This window comes from Melospiza melodia, chromosome 1 (genome assembly GCF_035770615.1).
Source record: "Melospiza melodia melodia isolate bMelMel2 chromosome 1, bMelMel2.pri, whole genome shotgun sequence".
Taxonomy (NCBI): Eukaryota; Metazoa; Chordata; class Aves; order Passeriformes; family Passerellidae; genus Melospiza; species Melospiza melodia.
Window position 1 is genome coordinate 99,840,178 of NC_086194.1, and position 17,188 is coordinate 99,857,365.

General features: G+C 40.8%; 2 protein-coding genes across 2 annotated transcripts in view; both read right to left on the reverse strand.

Annotated features, from left to right (window-relative positions):
• The window catches only part of OTULINL (OTU deubiquitinase with linear linkage specificity like), a 36,293-nt gene extending 29,362 nt beyond the window's left edge, over positions 1 to 6,931 (reverse strand). The window contains exon 1 of the mRNA XM_063162677.1: positions 6,532 to 6,931. The gene's annotated coding sequence lies outside the window, so the exon portion shown is untranslated. The remainder of the gene's footprint in view (positions 1 to 6,531) is intronic.
• Positions 6,932 to 11,686: 4,755 nt separating this feature from the next.
• Positions 11,687 to 17,188, reverse strand: part of TRIO (trio Rho guanine nucleotide exchange factor) — a 245,030-nt gene continuing 239,528 nt past the window's right edge. The window contains exons 55-57 of the mRNA XM_063162709.1: positions 16,542 to 16,742; positions 15,966 to 16,104; positions 11,687 to 14,446 (exon numbers count right to left, since the gene is read on the reverse strand). Of these exons, the coding sequence (XP_063018779.1) occupies positions 13,904 to 14,446; positions 15,966 to 16,104; positions 16,542 to 16,742 (883 nt within the window). The 3' untranslated portion in view covers positions 11,687 to 13,903. The remainder of the gene's footprint in view (positions 14,447 to 15,965; positions 16,105 to 16,541; positions 16,743 to 17,188) is intronic.

Consider the following 17,188-nt stretch of genomic DNA (forward strand, 5'->3'; position numbering starts at 1 on the left):
TTTTTGCAGTTGCCAGAATCTTACGTATCTTCAGCAAATCCTTTTACCACCTGTTAAAAAGGGGGAAGGGAACTAAAAAGCTTTCTCCATCTGTAAAGTGAAGCTTGATGATTAAAATTGAGAGCTGCTGAAAATACCATGGTGATGGAGGCTCTTCAGCTGAATATACAGCCCCCGCTGTGATAACAAGCAGCACTCTCATCTCCCTCTGCAGTCAGTGACAATAAAGACAATTCTACTTGCAGGGGATGTCAGTACCTTCCTGACAAAGGATTCAATGATTTCTCTTTCTGTAATTTTTTTATGGATCTTACCCTTTTTGACATTTTGCTATTTAGACAGTGACTATTAGGATTTCTACTTTTCTGGCAAATAAATGACATATTTTCTTTTAAAAACTCCCTGTCTTGAGAATGCAAGAATGGAATTTCCTGGTTGCTCCCATATGTCTTCTTCTCAAATATATATGTACACGCAAATTTCCCTGGACCCACCATCCACCACAGAAATTTTGTCTCAGTGAAGTTTGCCTCTCCATGCTTATAGGATTTCTGTACAGCCCAGGACCCTGCAGGAATTGCTCCCTCATCATGTCAGGCATGCAGAGATCCCAGATGCCACCCATGGGTGTGCACTGAGCAGACAGCACAGCATAGTTCAGGAGGTTGGATCCATGCTTGAAATGTTGGAATCCAAACGTGATCCATCCAGGTGAGGGGAGTCAGGAGCTGGTGCTTCATTTCAGCTTCTGGCATCCATTTACACAAGGAAGGTGGGGGTTTTGAGTAATTCTGGGAGAACAAAGCAGAGGTTTTTCTCCTATGATTAGGAGAAGTGTGTCTTGGATTCTGCTTTCATTTCCTCAAAATTACTTCTAGATTTAATCATCTCCCATGAACAATCTGGAGTTACATTACAGCAGAAAAATGCTACTTTCTGTGGCAATTCAGGATGACAGTTTGAAGACTCTCGAAGCTGCCAGTAAATTTTTATAGGGAGTTTTACTTTTAAAAGGATCATTAACTATACAATCCCATAATTGGATCCTTATGTTACAGGTTTTGTTCGAAAGCTCAAATGGTGTCTACGTATGTTAATAAACTTATTTTAGTACTGAGAGCACAAATGTGTGACAAATTGCCTTGGAGGAGAAATGAAAAGGAGACCATCTAAACTTTCATTTTTGTGAGGGAAGGAATCTGACATGTTGGGGGCACAGCAGGAAAACAATGAGGAACAGAATGTACAGCCATCGCTGCTGTTAAATATAGATCCTCAGTTCTGAGGCAGTGCAGAGCCTTGCTCTTGGGGTCTTTGCAGCTAACAGGTGTCTCATGTCCTCAAAGCACCTCATATTCAGGACACAAATTGAATCAGATGAGGGTATTCTGCCTTTCTGTAAGTTGTTCCAGAAGGTGTTGGAGCACTTTTCTACAGGTGATACAAGCATAATGTTGCTGGATTTTTTTTAAGGTTTTTTTTTTTTTATTAGGTCTAATGTAACTCTGAAATAGCTCCATTCTGCTATCAATTGTGTATTACAAGAGAAAAATCCCCAATCAGATGATTCTTTGTGTTTTGCTCCATTTGTTTTTTTCCAAGTGAGCGTAGGAACAGTCCTTCCTCCACTGACCTTCAAGTATTACTCTAACAAGGAATGTATTAGCATGAGTCAAACAGTATGACTACAGCAGCATCATGGTAAGGTAAATACCATATAGTTATACTTCCTTCCTCTGGCAATATCTCCAGGAGACAGGCTTCATAAAGAGCTACACCCAGTAGTAAAATAGTTTGCGCTGAATAAACAAATACAGAGAGATGTTATAAAGTCCAACATGGAGATCAGCCAGAGCTGAGCCACTACTTTTAAGTGGCAATATGTCAGCTGCAAATGAGCAATATGAGAGGAGCCGAGACATTTGTATAGCCAAACTAGCAGGAGCCTAAAATGCCAAAGTTAAGGCTGCAGATGGTAGTAGGTTTTGCAAACTGAACATGCTGGGTCTCCACGCAGGGACCTATAGCTTCTGAGAGCTTTCCCCTCTCCTCCCCCTCCCCATGCCAAAATGTAACATTAGATTTGCCCTATTTAGGGAATAAATCAAAACATCTTTAAAAAGCAGCCTAAGTGGGGCTGAGGGAATGGCAAGTACATGCTAGACAGGTGCCATACTTTCTATTTTACTCATCAGAACCAAGATGGGACTTGACAGTGTAGCCCAAGCAAAGATCTCTGCAATCACCCTACCTCCATTGCCTGACTGCTGTGATAGATTTGCTCTGCCAAGCACCACTGTCACAAATAGTTAAAGCAGTTTTGACTTTTACATAGGAGTTCCATGGTGAGGGTCAGCTGTCTTGCTGGAAACAGGGAGCTGAGCTGTGCCCACCACAGTGACAGATTTAGGATGTAACTCCTGCTCCTCAAAGGGAGCCCAGGATGTACAGTCTGCATCAAAACACTGCAAGGCAACAACTTTGGTACATACAAATTTTTATAGATAACTTTAGGTGCTTGATCTCTCATATATATCTGCATAGATTCTTCCCAACAAAACCCTTTTACACTTGAGCTCTTTGTTTCTAGGACAGGACACTTGGGGCATAAAGCTGTGTCCCCCTGGCATGTGTTTCCATGTGTTCCTCTGGGCCATGCACCCCTCCTGTCTGTCGGATGTTTACCACCATAACTGTGGATAACAAGTCAGCAGAAGAGTAGGAATTCCCACACAGCTGTCATGATTTGCCACTTGTAACTCTTCATTTTTCCCCCCAACACAATCATTTCTACACCCCTCTCTACCAAGAGCAGTTCAGAAAGACATTCTTAACTGTTCCATAATTAGCAAAGAGCACTTTCACCTTCCCTCACACAAAGTGCTGGATTTAGGAAATCTGTAAGTATGGACAGTTAAAGAAATACAAGACAACTTTGGAGAGCAGCTTGAGCAGAGCTCCCTAGAGTGGTGCAAAGTTCTGGTAATTGTGTTGTCCTGCAGAAACATTAGAACAGCAGCTCCTGATAAAGGTAACACCGTTCAGAGTAACACTTCTCTTCAATGAAATAACATCATTTTCACTTCCAGTGGCTGGAGAAATGCAGAAATGTACAGGCGAAAAACCCAAACCACCTTGTTGACAAGAAATAGCTGCAATAAGGCAGGATGGCACATGCCCCATGACAGCACTACAGCATAAAAGAGAAGTACAAGAGTTGTTGATATTTAAGACAGTCCTCCCTTTTACTACTTTGTTGTAGAAGACCTCCAATATTTACACAGAGAGGTATTCTTCATCTAATGCCCTTTTATTCAATGGGAAATCTTTTCCCTTGCACCTCTAAAACACAGCAGAGAGGGAGGCTCAAGGAACATGGTAGAAGTTGGTATTTCTCTGACTTCGGTGTAAAGTCAATGTTTGACATCAAGCAAATTTAATCATGGAAAATAAACCCTGCTTTACACAGGACAGTAATACCAAGGCTCTGAAAAACTTTACAGCTTTAGCTGCAGCTTCCACAGTGTTAGACTCCACAGTATATACATGTAGTTTCAATACCTTTTTTTTTTTAAATCACAATGGTTACTTGCTAATATAGGGACTTATGTGGGATAGAAATTATAAACTAGACAAGTGAGATTGTTAGAAAAAAATACTCAAGTTATATTTGGGAATAGATTTGTGAAGCAGATGAGGAGCTTGCACGGAGCACTTGAGCACAGACACAGTTGAGATCTGAACTAATGGAAAAGAGCATTACCGTTGCCTCGTATAATTTTGTTTTCAAACCAACCGATGGAGTTTAGCCCTTGTAAAATGTTGCTCTTCTCAACCCTTGCAACTGACTAACAGAGAAAAGTACACTTCTTGATTATTTGTCAAACCAAACATTGCCAACACAGAGGAAGATTCAACTTTGATCACGCACTTGCACTGCTCACCTAACCATGCACGGCTGGCTGGGAAAGTGACAGCATGCAAACAGAAACAGATGTTGGCTTCCACAAACAAATGCCATCCTTACCCAGGCATAAATCCTTCTGAGGATGAATGAGAATCATAGGCTTATCAGCCATGTACTGCCTATCCCAAAACATTCTTACTCAAATATACTTACAGTATCTCTATTAAATGCCAAATAAAGATATTTTCCTCTCTCTGAACTTTATCTCTACAGTCTCTTTGGGATAGTAACTTCCAAGACAAGCAGCAGATGCTTCTAGGGAAATACTTTTAACTTGCAGCATATTTTGAAGGGATGCCATCTATTTTCACTAAACTCTTATCTCTCCTCCACTGGACCCATTAGCTTATCAGAAATAACTGGAAATACTTTTTAGAGTAAAAATATTGATTACTATTTTGCATATCTGAACAGGTTTCCAAGTCAGTTCTCCTCTTTCCAATCTCCAGGGATTACCATCCATTCCAGCATTTCTCCCATGCTGCTGCAAAGATGTTGGAAGTTGTCTGCAGTGCATTGCTCATGGCTGATCTGATGGACAGCAGTGCACTCTCTAAAGCCAGTGGTGACTGAGTGACAAATAACTTACAGCCAGTACAAAGAGGCAGCAAACAGCACTGTGTCAGTGCAGAGAAAAAGACAGTAAGTAAATGAGATATTTGCTGCAAAGTTCCATGTGAAAAAGCAGACAATGTGCAGGCAACCATGCCACCATTTCTGTAGGTGCACCGTTCTTCCCTTGGACAGATTCCAAGGCAGTGGCAGGGATCAGATGCACAGGTAATGTCCAGTGTTGTCCATGCCTACTCCTACTCCTAGTGTCATCCTGGAAAGACACTAGGTGCACTCACCTCCTTTCTGTGTTTGCCTGCTGTCTTTCACTTATTTCTCCCCAGTATCCATCTGTCTTGGCCTTCTTGAGCACTTTCTGAATTGCCAAACGTTGTGAATTCGAGGTAGCACCCTTGGCTTCTCCAAGACATCATGCAGAAGCAGCTCATGCTGTTCCCATGTCTTGCTGTTATCACAACTAACTCCGATTGTGGAAAAGCTTTTTATTTCTTTCCCATGAAACACCACATAATTCAACTCTGAGGCAGATCCTACGAAATGAGGATTTCTTTGTGCCTATAAATAACCACCTATGCCTCTCTTCATCACTGCTATAGATCTGCTTAGAGAGAACGCAAAGGAAGGAAAAATTGCATTTTTTGCATGACATTAGTTTGTAACCCCTCAAATTCAGAATAAAGAACCACCAAGAGCTATATATGCAGTCAACATATCTGGAAAAAATCCCTACACTTTTCCACATGTATATATATTTTTAAAGTCTTTGCAGCATGCATGCACTCCAGTGTAGCTGCCACCCTTTCTTGCAGCACATCATTATCCACGTGTGCCAAAGTAATTTGGCACTGCGGCCATTATATCCTTTCTTATCTCACATAAGATGATCTGTCAGAAGGAGGATGGCTGGAGAAACAGCCACACATGGTGAACATGTCTCAAATCCTGTGAGTGAATGACCAGTTTTCTTTTCTGCTGTGGGTGCTCCCATACCCGCCCCACGCTGCGTGATGAATCCAGGCAACACCACACACATGCACAGAGTAACTGAGAGTGTATCTTAGGCTTCTACTGAGCAGCAACAGACCCATGAGACATGGAAACCAAGGAACACAGCAGTGCCTTTGTGCAAATGCAGCTTCCCAAAGGTGACTTTGCAAATCATGAGCACAAGGACACGTTTCACTGCTGTTGCCTGAGCTGCAGCAAAGAATGCTCTCAACAAAGGCTGTGGATATACCTTGACAATCTTCCTGCAAGCCATGGAGCTGCCAGATAACCAGTGAGACTACTTCCCCAGGGTCACACTATCAGCTCATTTAGTTTTGGCAATCACCTCGTATCAAGACTGTCCTGAAAGGTTTGATTTTTAGCATAATAACATTTTGTGGGAGTTATGAAGCAAGCCCTCAGCCACAGAAATGTGCTAGATGTAAAACAATTACAGTAATTTCTTGAGTCTTGGCAGACAGAATACACAGCATTGTCCCAACATAAGCTCTTAAAACTCCCCAATAAATTACTTGGAAGAAAACATTAGAAGAAACAGTTCATAGACTGGAATCTCTCTCATGCTCCTGGAAGAAAAAATGTTTGAGAAAAGGTAAAGCTGCTACAGATGATGGCCTCATCCATATCATGACTACCAGTGTAATAGGAATTCAGCTAGGATTTTCATACTTAAAAATTCCCCAGAGAGAAAACAGAGCCTCTTACCACAAGCAGATGACTTCTCCAGTAGAGATGCTGACCCCTATATTGCAATCTTGTACTGTACCACATATCAAATTACTTATACTATACCCAGACTTCATTACGTAGAGAATATCATATTTACATTTTAAAAAAGAATAGACTATTAAACAGGTAAAGGTCTTGAAAAGGAAATGGATGCCTGGATATTAAATGAAAAATCAGATCTCCTTACAAAAATCAGTACTTAACCCAAAACCACAACAATTAGACTCACTTTAGACTGGAGAGCAATTACTCACCTGAGCTGACAGATGAAGTGCAGTAACAAGCTTCGTGTTCTTTGCAAGTAGGGCTGAAAAGCAATGTACAATTCTGAGCTGTCACTCACAATCAGCAGCCAGGGTAAAGGCAGCAATCACCACCAGAATTACACCCTGCCTTCCCTTGTGAAGGATCCTTGGGGGAAATGAGTTTAGGCCTCCATGAAACTCCATGAGCAATGAGAAATTTTGACATTCAGGCACTTTTTGGTGGTGATCAAGTTACCTTCGGGTTGCCCCTTCCTAAACGCTCCCCTTAATGTTTCATGATATATCACGACATTTTTTTCCATGTGTGAATCAGCAAGGGCTGTCCATTAGCATCTAAAAATCCCAACAACAGCAACAAAATCAGAACACACCAATGGTTGCATTAACTGCACTAACTGGGACTAGCACAGATTCCCAGATTTGAGTTTTCCTGGCAAGTAAAGAGTCCAGAACCCGGCCAGGCCCAGGAGAACACTCCATCACCAAAGAAGGAAGCACTCTTTCACCAGTCTTTAAGCAGTCTTTAGAGATGGCAAATTAAATTACATCATTCTGCAAATACTCAGTGGATCTTGGCATCACTGAAGGGAAAGTCTGAGAGCTTGGGGAACCATCCATCTCAAGGGATCACAGGCTCTTCAGAGACACACAGGCAGGACATGTGAAAACAGACAGGATACGTGATGTAAATTGTCCAAAAGTGATTAGACAGATTCCAAGTGGTACAAGGCAAGCTTGGGATTGCAAGCCCACACAGAGACTGAGTCCAGGGTGTGCCAAGTGAATTCCTGGTGCTGACTACTGCCAGTGGAGTCTTCAGGAAACTTAATGTGAAATTTCTGCAAGTAATATTTGTAGGTACTCCTGATGTGTGAGTTCACTGGAGAAAAAAGCCTCCTGCTTGAGACCCAAATAAATACTTCTGTTGAATTGAGGTGCTGGTGTCACTAAAATCAATGTCTGACATTTAATGGGAAAGGGGCAGAGTTTCAGACTAATCAAGTCCAAGGCAGGTTACATTTCCCTCTCTCAGGATAAGAAAAAATGGCTCCAGGAGCTGGCAAGAAAAGTTCTGCAAAAGGGGTACTTGGAAAAAGTCAGGGGAGCTAGGCTGGCTATCCGAGTAGTAAAAAGAAAGCTGGCAGTAGTCAGCTTCTATTTGTTTAATATAAGAGATTTCTACACTCAGTTCCATCAGAACAACTGCTCCCCAAGGCAACTGTAATACCTCAGCTTTGTCTAGGAAATAAAGTGGCTCAACAAAAGAAAATTACAATTCATGGGGGATGTGCTGAAGGGGTAATTCAAGACTTACACAAATGGTCATGGACTCTAAATGGACCATTGAAGCTCAACTTGGCAACATGATCTCAGGATTTATTATTCTACAAAGTATCTGCTCAAAAGAAGTCAAACATTTGGAATTTTTAGAAAAGGAATGGAGAACAAAATGCCATTTTCCAGCTGTGTAAGTTAAGATGCACCTGTATCATAACTATTGTACTAGGTTTGCTTCCTCCCATCACAGAAAATATGCAACTTGGAACTAGGGAAGGTTCAGAAAAGGGCAATTAAGATGAGAAACAGCTTCCCATGAGGAGCAAACAGACTGGTACTCTTCAGCTTGGTAAGCAGATGATCAAATGAAAAGCAAGTAGCAGACATAAAAGCAAAGGTAGGACACAAATTTGGGGGGATGAACTGTCCATTAAAAGCTTCAGAGATATCAAAGGAAGATGCCAGTGGGTTCTTGGCACAATATACAGCTCAACTTCATAGCCTGTTGTTACACAAAGTTGTGGCTACCACTGGTTTACTGCTATTCTAAACCAACAATTATGTGTTAAGTAAATCTCAATGGACTTTTCTTCCATGAGCTACAAAGTCATGCTTTTGTAGGAAGACCATTGAGTATGACAGATGAGGATACACTGGGGTGGAAATGGACAGAATGTCTTTTGGGAGCTGGAAATTCAGCCTGCAGAGATTGAAGTGTTGTTCGGGTGTTAAGATTTCATCCTTTCTATAGCTATGTGTCCTCTTTGGATAGAAGATATTCTCCTTCAGAAAATGTGAACCTTGAGAACCAATATATTACCACAGGCACAATGATGGAAACTGAAGCTTCAGCAGCAGCAACTGATGCAATCTCAAGTACCTCATCTTCACATTTCCTTGAGCAAAAAAGACAAAAGTCCCTCCAGAAGTCAAGAAAATGCATATATTAAGATTAAAATTTATTTTAAAAGGAGCATTCAGATTACTGCTCATGACAATTGGACCATGAAAGGATCTTTCCAGTACAGAGATCAAAGAATCTCTGTATTAAACTTCAAATGTACCTCTAGCCTGTTTGATCATTTTAACCTACAACCAGTGAAGAAAACTGGAAGCTTGTGCTCTCCTCTCATACTAGGGTTGGTTGATAATGGCTTTGTCTTTTAAGGGAAGGCACAGATTGGCAAGTGGGGATTAATGATCAGCAGGCGTGGTTGGTGCTGGCTCTCCTGACATTACTTGAGGGGAGAGCAGACTGCTCTACTCAATATCCCAAACTGCCCCTCCAGACCCATTCCCCCAGAATTCTGGATAGGGCCAAGGGCAGTGACTTAGAGGACATGAGAAGCATTCCTGTTTTGAGGACAACATAATGAGAGAAGTATATTCTCCTGCTCCTGCACTTCAGGCTCCTAGTCCCTGTGGCAGGTCAGTGAAATGGGAGATGCCATTCCTGTGCTGATGCTCAGTGTTACGGTGTGGCACTGAGAACCACTGAGTGCAGCTACCTGGGAAATGCTGAGGGCACCACCAGGCATGTGAAGCAGGGTTGGGTATCTGCTTGCCAGGAAGGAGAGAGAACACAGATATCATCATGCCCCTGCATTGTAATGCACAATGAAAGAGCCTTTTGTCTTTTGCCAGCATGAGGTGGTACGAATGTACAAAAAATACTGGAAGCAGAAATTCTACTGGTGGAAAACCTGTCTGTTGCTCTCCAATATAACCTTCATCAAGATTTAATTTTAGGAAAGGAAGAAACTCAGAAGTTGTTTGTCTGAGGGATAGAGCAGTGGCTCTGACAAAAGCACCACAATACCAAGAGCTCGTCTAAACAAACACAGAAACTTGGTCTTTGGTTCTTCCTACCTCCCCATGCACCTGAATGCCTATAGCAGAGACATTAGTAACACCTCCACACTGACTCTATTCATGCATGGAAAAGGTATATAAAGTTTAACTCATTTTCTGGACTGGAGATGACATGGTAACACTCCCTACACTAATCCCTAGCACATGGGTACACTGCTGTAGCAGCAAAGGTTGCCTGAACAAATACTTCACCAAATATCAACTACTCTGAGATTTCACTACCCCTAGCTGGCAGTTCAGTATATTCCTGTTTTCATTTCTCTTAATATCTTTGGGAGCTTAACCTCAAGTCAGATGTCCTTGGTAACATTAATTTCTTACTCACCAGCCCCCTTTGAAATGGGGTGTAGGCACTGACACCCTCTGTGGTGGGGTTTTAAAGCTTACTGGCAGTGTCATGCAGTGTGTTACATGCAAGGAACATCCCATTATGTTTTCAAGAAGCCAGATGTTTTTGCTGTGTCATTCTGGAGGATTTCTGTTGCACCCCGGCCTGACCATACTTTTGGATTTGGAGTAAGAAGAAATCTTACTTACTTATTTTTTCTTACTTATTTTTTATTACTATCTTACTTATTTTTTCTTCTATTCATCAACACATAAATAGTCCGATCTGAGAATGACAACAGGAGCATAGGCAGGTATGTGATAGGCCTCTGCCCATGTGGAAGACAATGTAGGTTGCTTCCCTGATCATGGAAATATCTAGTCAGGCTTTATGCTTAGCAGCTGCACAATGGCCTTCAAGTTAATCAGAGTTCATTACATGCAAGAATGGGGCTCCCAAACTCAACTTTACAAGTACTATCTCATGCACTGACTTTAAAGTCTGGCAAGCCCTTCTCTTCCTAAACTATCACTAAGAAGTGATTGGGGTACATTATCAAGAAAAAACACTGAAGAGTCTTCTCTTCAATCCCCCCGGCTATTTCCCCCCCTTTCAGCTGTGGCATTGACTGCCATTCCCTATGCTCTACAATATTCCCACATCAGGGCCTGACTCACACCAGCTGCTCTGACCCATGTTTTTGGTCTCCACTATCAGCCTGCAGTGCTGCTTTGTGGTGTGCAGGACAGTCAGCAACAACTGCACCCAAACAAATCCACGTGGCATTGGCAGCCTCAACTGCACAATCTGGCAAAACAGAAGGACCTTGTATTACCTCTTCAAAGCATTTCAATTGATTAACAAGTAGAAGATCTGAAGCTCAAGATAATTGTTCAAGGTTTGTGCAGCTGGAAGCTCTTGCACCAAACTGCAGGTTTTTGGGCGAAACTCCACTCTGTTGAAATGTTTTGGCTGTCCCAAGTAAGGGGCTGGTGGAGAAGTCCAGAAAGACCACACTCCTGTTTGCATGTGAGCCAAAGAATCCATCTCTGCTACTTGAAACACCCACAAGTGCATTATGTGTCTGTAAAGCACTTGGGTAACTTACCCCTAACTTAGTACATCTTCAGGCAAGAACCATTCCACAAAGCCATCTACTTCCCTGTGATGGAAAAAGCTTCCAGTGGCTCATCCTTGTGAACAGGCCCTTCCTGAATATCCTCTGTCTTTCTATACATGAAACATCTCTCTCAGTTGTCTCTCCCAGTAAGGGACTGTTTTATCACCTGACAGGGAATAATGGAAAAGAGCAGGGAAAAAATAACTCTGTATACAATGCAGCAACAAACATAAACACTCTGTATTCTTCCCTGACCTTTTACTTAATTTTGAATTGTAAACAGTTGCTGACAGCAGAAAAGGGAGGAAGATAAATATACACAATAAGAAACTTTTCTGCTTTATGAATATAGTTGCAAATCCCAAATCTTTATGCTTGAAAGTAACTTTTCTTCATAATGAATCTGAAATGCCTAAAAGTTGTGGGAAATCTGTTCTTCTGAAATACTGAAATACAATCCTGTGGTCTTTAACTGGGAACATCTGGTAGAACACTCTACTGGTCAAAATTTACTAGCTAATAAAGACCAGAATACATTTCCACAGTTAGGGAGTTACGTATGTTTTATATAAAAGCATTCATGAAACTACAAAGCAGTCAACACTTAAAGCAAAGGCAAATATTATTTTGTAAGGCATGAAGGAAAGATACATCATTGCAATTTAAAATGGTTTTTATGGCAATAAAGTAACATACTTTTTTAAAATACAGAGCCAAATTAAAATATAGCCAAACCTAAACTGTCAAACTTCTTAAAGCAAGAGATCAGACAATTATGTCAAATATGTTTAATTTTTTTCAAAATAACTGATGGCAAAATAAAATATTTACATCATGTCATACTGTGTAAACATGTAACATCACTGTACAAAGAAATATACATGCAAAATAAAGCAAAACATTTAACTAAAACAATAAAGAAAAATAATACACAAACAATGATATGAGGTTGGTACGAATACACATCCAGTTTCGAAGTCAGTTGTTTTCTTTTAAAAAGTTTCTGTACAACTTTACAAAAAAACCCAAAGAACCAAAAAAAAAAAAAAAGAAAAAAAAAGGAAAAAAAAAAAAAAAAAGAATAAATAGGATACAGTGGAAGCCACAAAGCTCAAAACCTCAAAACTAACCCAAGCTAGGTTATGGCTTAACACCCATATATCTAACTCTTGTGGGACGTCAGCTTGGTTTCCTTAAACATGGCATTTCACACAAACATAGATGACAACACACCCACATGAACTCAGTGATGCACAGAAAACCATCTCTGTCTTTTTAAATATCTCACACTAATATTACTTCAACCTTAAAAACAGTTACTAAGACAATTACGTTACATGTCCAATTCTCCTCATCTGACTGCTACTTGCCGAATGTATTCTTCACCAAAGACCACAAGATTAATTTGTTCATTTCACAGAAAGAAGTAAAAAAACAGATTTGAAAATTCTAAAAAGTAGTGAAGTGTTGAGACTGATTTGGGGAAAGTCAAACTTTGGCATTTTAAATATAATAATAATAATAATTTTAAAAAGTGTCACTCTACTTCTTAACCAGTTTGACATTTGGGATACTAATCTCTCTCTCTCTCTCTCTTAATTTTTTTTCTTTTTAACAATCCTTAAAACTGACTAGTCTTGACTAAATTCCATGCTAATCCTCATCTTAAACTAATAATGACAGTGTGGTACAACACACCCGCCCATGCCCACCCAGAACCCCCAATCACACAAACAAAACCATAAAGCTCGCCGTACTAAGTATGTGCTTTTTCTATATATTTATTACAGTTACAACAGAGGTCCTCATAAATAGTTGCATAAAATGTTAAAGCCACAACATTGCACATGATATGAAAGAAAACAAAATCCCAAATGAGTGCATTTACAGTATTTCATCCTGCTGTATACTGCTTGACAATTGGGTCAGCAAGCTGGGCACCAACCCAAAGTTCTTTTCTGGGGGGACAGTGACTACTGCCCCAAACTGAAGACCCGCACAGTGGTATACCACCATTTAGGAAGGAGGGGGGAAAAAAGGATGAGAGGAGAGGGAAAAAAAATTACAGACCGAAGGCAGGTAACAGTCTATATACAAGTAAGGCCTACATTTTATCAGAGCAAAACGATTCATTCTATTTGTATGCAAAATCTTTTGAGGTTGGATGCACTTAAAAGCAGAGTCTGATCTCAGTGCACTGCTACGTGAGATACATACAGGCGAGGCAACTGGAAAGCTCTAGGACCAAGTGAAAACCAGATGTTATAAATGGAGGCCGTACCAATGGGCAGCCATTTTGGTGAGTCTTCTCCAGGCATGATCTGATTTTTGTTTAACACCAGTGCTTTAAACATAGGCATTTCTTCCTTGAATAAATCTTGAAAACGGTAGCTAAGTTCACTTGCAAAATTCAACTCTTGTTTATTAAAAAAACTATTTTTTTTTGCAGAAACCTGAATAAAATACTGTTGCTGTATCGCTTGTGACTGCTTTTTGCAGAGTACAGTGCTATTGTCCTCCACCCCCGTGAAGTCTGCATCTCCAGTCCCCCGCGCCGCCCCGCGCGGGTCCCTGTGGAATGCATTTGCACACGAACATTCACTAGCAGCTGGTTGGCTTGGGGTTTGCTTTCCTCAAAATTCAAGTCAACAGCTGATTGGCAGGAGGAGTCTATCTCCAGTCTGATTGATTGGCAGGAGGAGTCCATCTCCAGTCTGATTGATTGGCAGGTGAAAGAGAATGAGAGAGAACTTCAAGCAAGGTCAAACTCTTGGCAAGAGCCTGCTCTGTAAGAAGTTTTTAATGCTACGGATGGGTCGAACATCATTCTGGTGTTTTCGCCGCTCGATGAACGAAGTCAGTCTGGATATATCAATGCTCTCAGCACTTTTGCCATTCCCCAGCTGCAGCCATTGCTCCTGGAGGGCCAGTGCAGCCGAGGGACGCTTAGCTGGGTCATCCTGAAGTAGGAAGCATACAAAATCTTTGGCCTTCTGGCTAACTCCTTTGAAGTAGTCATCTGGGAAACTAAAGTCTAAGCGGCAAATATTCAGGCAAGTTTCCTCTACGCTTTCATCCAGGAAAGGAGAGACGCCACTAAGAAGGACATAAGTGAGCACTCCAATGCTCCAAACATCTGAAGTGAGTGAAACAGGATTTCCAAGAATAATTTCAGGAGCTGCAAACTCTGGGTTTCCAAGTAGCTGGTGGATATAATACGTGGTATTGAGCTGGACTGCATCTCCAAAGTCAGCCAGTTTTATTGTTGGCTTAGTGGAACTCTGGTCCACCAAAATATTTTCAGGCTAGAAAACATAAAAGCAAAAGTTAAAATGTCTTTTTTCAAGTCAGTCTAACACACATTTAATGCTCCAACTTAACTGCTTCCCAGCAAGTGTGGTCAGCCCTAGAACATAGACAGCTGCACTCTATAAGGATCACTGCAGAAGGCCAGCTCTGCAAAGCCCTGAGGCAGTCTTAACAAGGCTTCCCCTGACCAACCAGCAGGTGGGTTCTTGCCTATTGCAACATGCAATGCATCTGCTTTAGCTGTTGTAGCTGCTGGCACTGCATTTTTTGCAGGAAATATAGCTCTGCCAGTTAATACTTCATTATTCATGACAGCAGCTTTGCAAAGCTTCACAGGAACTGTGTTTCAAAACTTAAGCTTAAGGAACAACAATTATGAATAGAGGGTGAATAAAGCAACTGTTCCATTTGTTTTACATCGGACACAACAAAACCCTTGCATTTAAAGACTGGAAGACTGTAAATATTTGCATGATGCTTTCAACAGAATCCAGCTTTATTTGGAAACTCTTTCATGTAATGCAGCTGTACAGATGGAAGACAAGCCCTGTTAGGAGACTATGGCAGCAGAAGATCCTGTTGGATGCATATGACTTCAAGAGAACTGCCCCATTACTGGTGAGCTGAAAGTGGACTTATTTCTACAGTTTTATTTCTAAAGCTACTGCTACTGTAATCTCTGCAAAGTAAGAGCAACTTACCTACAACTAGTTTTTAATTAGTTCATCTGTATGTGAGACCAGAAAAAGTACTGGTGAACTCTCTATAGCACACAAAAAAAAAATTAATGGTATGAAGACCCAAACTGGTTCTGCTTGGAAACAGAAGTACATGGAGGGAAGAGACTCAGGCTTTTTGCTTTTTCTCACCATGACCTCATCTGGCTAAACAGACCCTGCCTACAAAGATGACTTGTCAATGCTAAAATTATTATTCATATACAGGTGAAAAAAAAGTGTAAGGAGTTAGTTTTTAATTAATATTTATGTTGAGACCTTCTCACATAGTTTTTTTAACTACAATGCATTAAACCCTTGTGGCTCAAGTAACACACTGAAGGAAGAACAAAGGCCCAAAGAAGCATCATTCATTTAGGTATTACAGCCCTCAAAGTGCAAAGATGAGAAACATTTTTGCAGCAAAAGAAGAAAACAAGTCTCTTTCACAATAAACTCGATGCTTCTTGAGAAAGAAATGGATTTCTGGTGCAAGTTTATCAGAAATTAAATAAATACATGAATAAGTAAATAACCAAGCAAAATTTCCTGTTAGCAATTGTTTCCAGCACAAAGGGCCACAACGGGCAAGTGAGCTATAAGGAGAAAGCAGAATTGAGAGTTTCTGCTTTGCTGCCTGAGTGACCTAAAGCATTTAGGAATGGAGCCCCAAGCCACTGGGAGTCCTTTATGACTCTCAAAGCATTTCACAATTCTGTCTTCCCAGATGCAAGTTTTCTAGAAGAGGGAGATTTTTATGCCCAGAATGACGCTGCTCAGAATTCCATTAGCACCTCACCTTTAGGTCCAAATGTGCTATTCTGCAGTTATGAAGATACTGCACAGCTTCCAGAATCTCTCCCAGGTAGAGTCTGATCTTCCCTTCTGTGAGGTTTCCCCATCGCACGACATAGTCCAGAAGGCGACCCTGGTCAGCCCTGTTGCAATTACAACGGTTGCATTTTGGATTAATCCATGCTTCAGAACTGAGAAAACCTCAAGAGGCTACAGATTACAGCAGTAACTGTAGCCTGCAGAGCTTACAACACAGTGGACTGGGGTATGAAGAGGAGATATCATATCTAGCTACCAGATCACAACATTCCTAATTCACTTTTGTGGCCATTTGATACAAAAATACTGTTGAACCTTTAGACTAAGATAATCATCCACATGTATATTTAATATCTCTATTTGCTCCCTTCTGAGTATTAAACTCAACATTTTAGTAACAGCATTAGACAACTGCAGTATTTTACTTAGGTACTCTCAAACTGCTACGAAATTTTAGAGCACCTTATTCATTAACCACCATAAATGCCCCAGAAAGTCAGCTGTAAAGTTGCATTTGACAGATAATTTAGAGTGCACACACATTTCTAACACTAGTATGTAGTTGGTGGAGGTCTCAAAGGTATCGAGAAGGCCAATGAGCTGGGGATGCTGGAGATTCTGCATGACTCCAAGTTCATGGGTAACCTGGTCTCGCTTCATCAACTTCTTATTCACAAACTTAGTGGCTACTGCTCGCTTGGTTCCCTTCTGGTCACACTTCTTAACGACAGAAAATCTGCCCCTGGAACACAACAATGAAAGGAAAGAGATACAATAAGGACATACTTTTACTTGAAAGACATACTCCAAGAGATCTAATTTTAATCTCTAATAAGTTACCCTTACAGAGAAGGTTCTGGGCATGAGAATTTTCAGTGCATGCATCTAATACAAATTGTGACTGTAGAAACTTGACAGATATCTGTCATATGACACCTGCAGACAACCTGTCAGAGTAATAACCAGCTTTCAAAGGTCATTATAAAGTTGGCAAACTGTATATTCTACATGAGTTATTTTGCCCCTTTTCAGACTCCTTCTGTCTGTAGTTTTCATTCCCTAAATAAGGAGGTTGAGGAGAACTTCACTACAGAAGCAGTGTCAGTCACTATAAGGGATGCTTAAAAAAAATAAATCTCTTCATCTACAATACCACTTCAGCCTATTTGCATTCTGTTTCTGTAGTGC